Source organism: Littorina saxatilis, linkage group LG8 (genome assembly GCF_037325665.1).
Source record: "Littorina saxatilis isolate snail1 linkage group LG8, US_GU_Lsax_2.0, whole genome shotgun sequence".
NCBI classification, from domain to species: Eukaryota; Metazoa; Mollusca; class Gastropoda; order Littorinimorpha; family Littorinidae; genus Littorina; species Littorina saxatilis.
This window is the reverse complement of record NC_090252.1, coordinates 6,195,570-6,200,569: the sequence shown is the minus strand read 5'-3', so window position 1 is coordinate 6,200,569 and position 5,000 is coordinate 6,195,570. Positions and strand designations below refer to the sequence as shown.

The 5,000-nt window shown below is 41.9% G+C and overlaps 2 protein-coding genes across 3 annotated transcripts in view; both read left to right on the top strand.

Annotated features, from left to right (window-relative positions):
• Positions 1 to 5,000, top strand: part of LOC138972646 (hexokinase type 2-like) — a 78,423-nt gene that overhangs the window by 14,237 nt on the left and 59,186 nt on the right. The gene's annotated exons all lie outside the window — the stretch shown is intronic.
• LOC138973900 (hexokinase type 2-like) overlaps positions 1 to 5,000 on the top strand; it is a 14,933-nt gene that overhangs the window by 8,963 nt on the left and 970 nt on the right. Inside the window, exons 8-9 of the mRNA XM_070346605.1 lie at positions 1 to 60; positions 2,804 to 5,000. The exon at positions 1 to 60 is cut by the window's left edge and continues 77 nt beyond it; the exon at positions 2,804 to 5,000 is cut by the window's right edge and continues 970 nt beyond it. Of these exons, the coding sequence (XP_070202706.1) occupies positions 1 to 60; positions 2,804 to 2,902 (159 nt within the window). The 3' untranslated portion in view covers positions 2,903 to 5,000. The remainder of the gene's footprint in view (positions 61 to 2,803) is intronic.

The window sequence follows — 5,000 nt, the reverse complement described above, 5'->3', positions numbered from 1 at the left end:
CCCCGTTTTCACGACCTGATGTACAGCAAGACACTGGAGCTTGTCAAACCTGAACTCAAAGTGAGTACGCTTCTCCTTTGGGTAAAGTTCAGCTGTTGAGAACAAAACAACACACGTTCTACGATAAGTCACAGCATCAGGGTTCAATGATTTTTGTTTGTTGTGTCTCTTGGTTGTCCACTTTGAATGATAATATAGAGCTTAAACAATGACCACGAGTTGATTACTGGAAAATAAACCACGAGTGGGTATTTGCAGCCGCTTGGTAATTCACGAGTGTGCGGAGCACACGAGTGAATTACCAAGCGGCTGCAAATACCCACGAGTGGTTTATTTTCCAGTAATCAACGAGTTGTCGTCATTGTTTAAGCTATTTATACAACGAACAACACGGGTCGAACATGCAGTCATGCAGACGACATTTTGTACGCAATTTCATTTCAGCCTAATCACTCAGAGTGTCAAATGCGCGTCATTCAAATAGTCCCTATTCTTTTACTTTATTCTTAGTCTCCGACTCGTCGGCATTATACTTGTCTGGTCTAAATATCGGACCCCATTGCTACGATTAAAACACAATAGCGTTTATATAGCTTTTCTGTCATTACATTCTGTGTTAAAATCATGTTTTTGTCAGCAACAAGGACCAGAATTTACATTGAAAAACCCACGGACATGTATTACGGAGAAAACTCGGGATAACCGGATGTTTAGCATTACGTCAATATGCTAGGAATCATATGACGTCATGACGTATCGTGCTTGCCTACGTAGATTGTATATGTTCGAAAGTCTGACTTCTGTTGTGAATTCGCGTGGTGAAGACTGCGGTAAATCTGTAGATGATAAGAGAACAAGGATTGTCTCAGAAGAAACGACTAAATGTTTCAGACCGGTAACTTCATTTCAACATTGCACTATATAATGGACGTTCTATGTGACAGGAGAGTTTGCTGATTTTGTGTTAAACATTGGAGAGATCGTCTGCTAGAATCAGAGATAGGTCGCTTCAGATTGCAGCTTCTGGAAATTTGCAAGGTTTGTTGCCTGTTAAAGAACTGGATTTTACACGTACAGTAAGCAACAACAAAAACACACACAAAGCAAATGGCATCGTCTGTCGACTAGTCACAGAAACAAACCTGGCGAGGTATGCGTGTAAGCTTCATACACGTCAGCCATTGTTGTTACAGTTTTGAGTCAACGTTGTACGTATTCTTCCGCAACAGGGTCCAATCGTCTGGGTTTCAAATGTTCTAAAAATAAATTCTAGTGTTGATTATTTTTTAGCCCTCTTTATTCTTACTTCGAATAATCCACGTGTGATTTTTGGTGTAATCAAAGTAGTTCGTTCTAATTTCTCACTTGTCTAAAAATAATCAACTAGATTTAATCCACCCCTCGGTTGCATTGCAGGAGTTGTATAATAAAAGTTGTTGAGAATGTTTTGCTTTGTTTTGACCTGAATGAAATGTTTCAATCATTATGGGGACGCAGAAGAAGAAGAAGAAGAAATTTCAATCATTTAACATCAATTATGTTACTATGTTTTGTACAGCCAGTGGGTCTGGGTTTAAGCGAGCCACCGTGTATGTAAACACTTCTACATTTGCTTGTGTTGTGTAGTGCCTGACACCGTGTGCTTGTGTTGTGTAGTGCCTGACACCATGTGCTTGTGTTGTGTAGTGCCTGACACCATGTGCTTGTGTTGTGTAGTGCCTGACACCTCGTGCTTGTGTTGTGTAGTGCCTGACACCATGTGCTTGTGTTGTGTAGTGCCTGACACCATGTGCTTGTGTTGTGTAGTGCCTGACACCATGTGCTTGTGTTGTGTAGTGCCTGACACCATGTGCTTGGGTTGTGTAGTGCCTGACACCATGTGCTTGTGTTGTGTAGTGCCTGACACCATGTGCTTGTGTTGTGTAGTGCCTGACACCATGTGCTTGTGTTGTGTAGTGCCTGACACCATGTGCTTGTGTTGTGTAGTGCCTGACACCATGTGCTTGTGTTGTGTAGTGCCTGACACCATGTGCTTGTGTTGTGTAGTGCCTGACACCATGTGCTTGTGTTGTGTAGTGCCTGACACCATGTGCTTGTGTTGTGTAGTGCCTGACACCATGTGCTTGTGTTGTGTAGTGCCTGACACCATTTGCTTGTGTTGTGTAGTGCCTGACACCATGTGCTTGTGTTGTGTAGTGCCTGACACCATGTGCTTGTGTTGTGTAGTGCCTGACACCATGTGCTTGTGTTGTGTAGTGCCTGACACCGTGTGCTTGTGTTGTGTAGTGCCTGACACCATGTGCTTGTGTTGTGTAGTGCCTGACACCATGTGCTCACAGGACTTGCTTGTGTTGTGTAGTGCCTGACACCATGTGCTCACAGGACTTGCTTGTGTTGTGTAGTGCCTGACACCATGTGCTCACAGGACTTGCTTGTGTTGTGTAGTGCCTGACACCATGTGCTCACAGGACTTGCTTGAGTTGTGTAGTGCCTGACACTATGTGCTCACAGGACTTGCTTGTGTTGTGTAATGCCTGACACTATGTGCTCACAGGACTTGCTTGTGTTGTGTAATGCCTGACACCATGTGCTCACAGGACTTGCTTGTGTTGTGTAGTGCCTGACACCATGTGCTCACAGGACTTGCTTGTGTTGTGTAGTGCCTGACACCATGTGCTCACAGGACTTGCTTGTGTTGTGTAGTGCCTGACACCATGTGCTCACAGGACTTGCTTGTGTTGTGTAGTGCCTGACACCATGTGCTCACAGGACTTTGAGGAAACGTTTGTTTCATGTGTTTCAGTTCTACCTTGTATCACCACGTTACGAAAGATCCATCGGAGCAGCTCGCATAGTGGCCGCGTCACTGCGTTCACGTGATCCTCAAACAGTGAACGTCTGACATCTTGCATGCTGACAAAGTTAATGGAACAAGTCACATATTCTGAACAGGAGGTTTGAAATCTGAAGCAAACAAAGCTTGAAAGTTAGTGCAAAATTATGAGGAGATATCAACTAGTTAACAACGCCCCACACATGTGTCAGGAACACTTAACAACAATTTGAAGGGAGGGAGATATGTGACCCTCCACCAGGGATTGAGTCGCATGTCACCTTTGCATGGTGTTCATATTTTTACATTTTCCTAAAGAGTTTTTTATGCTCTATCCAGTGTTGAAACCCGTTTTAGAAAAGAGCGAAAACTGTTTGAGTTATAAGCCTGTGACTAAGGTGACCCTCACACTGTTACCAGACACTCCCCAGACTTATATTAAGCCTAGCGTAGAACCGCGCGAGGTGACATGCGACTCATTTCGAGGTGGAGGGTCACATATAGAGATGAAGGTCTGAAAAGCTGTCATGCTGACATTCCCTGTGCATAGATTTTAATCTCGGGGTCATCTATATCTGCCACCTGCACCTACTTGAGCGTGCCATTTTGCGCCGTCTCTGTTACGTCCTCACCATGACCAGCTGAATGCTATCCTCACCTGTACTGAAGTTCTTCAGACTGCAAAGGAGACTAGAATATAGGTATGATCCAGAACGTACAGCGGTCTTGGGCAGGGTACATCACGCCCTATGAACGGAGGACTGTGTAGCCTATATATATTTATACATATATATGTATAATCGTGCTGTATGGTAAACTGTGACCAGGTTGGCAGAAGGGCTTCTTGGGAGAGATACATGGCAACACTGAATGAAGAAGTCTATCGCTATACCTGCAATATTGATCGCTGCAACTTGATAACACCATGGTCTCCGTTACAGAGGGAATTCCTGAAATGAAAACAAATGTTGTTCCAAGTCCTCAGTCTTCGACCATTGACTCATTCCTTTGAGGTATGCAAACAGGCCGTCACGTGCTTTTAAGTTGATTCAATCTTGCAAGCAAAATGACATGGTTGCATGGTGTCATCATTGTAGAACTTCAATTCTTATATTGCAGAAAAACACTTCACAATAGGGATGTTTACGCCATTATCGGGCATCCTCCTCTCACTCGACTGATGCTAGATAAGGCTGGCTTGTTTGCTCGTTTGAGGATGTGTATAGTATAATACGCATCCTCCTTCACGTTACCTTGCATGTAGTCCCCACTGTCATGAATCAATATAGATGTTGAGTAAATTGAATTGCAATCACTACTTTTTTTCCTTATGTAAGAATAATGTTTGTACTAACTGTGTACTAAATGTGCAGGTTTGTTATTCCGCACATGTTCCCCCTTCTTTTTGCTCATTAGTGTTTTGTGTTTTACTCGGCGTCACTATTTCATTTTGTACATAAAACACGTGCACACACTTCATTCATCCCATAATTTCGTCTTCTTTTTCTTCTGCGTTCTTGGGCTGCACCTCCAACTTACAAACTCTGCTGTGAGATCGGGAATTGGCGTGAAATGGGTTTTTGTGAGGAACGATTGGGTTGGAATTAGTGCAAATAATCGGAATTAAGGTTGTGCAATATGGCATGAAAATCTTTTTAAATTTGTTGTTAACAATTACAGCTTTGTATTCCATGTTTATTATTTTTTACGAAGTAATTATAGTAAAATAGTCTTATGTTTTTTATTTGTTCGACCCTCTTAGGATTATGGAGTTTTATGCACTGCCTTTTATAGTTAACTAACGTTTTGTATTTGAAATAGCCCATTGCAGTTGGTGTAGGCCTTAAGCTTATTTAAATCGCTTGTCCAGTATTTAATTTAATTCTCTATTTTTGTATGAACTCAAATGTTTAGTGTTCTTAGTTTGTCGTGCTAAGCTAAGTTCTATTTAATCCGAGTATGTTTGCGTGTGCTTATACTTAGTAATATTGTAAAGCGCATAGTGCTTTTAGTTATGCGCTGTAGAAATCTCCTTAATAAATAAACAAATAAAAATTGTTTAGGGTTTTGAAGAGGGTGCATGTTCACTTTTAAAATTATTATCAATCTCTTGAACGCAAAAATAAACCAGTCGTGTGAAGCGATATAAACACATAAACTATAAAGA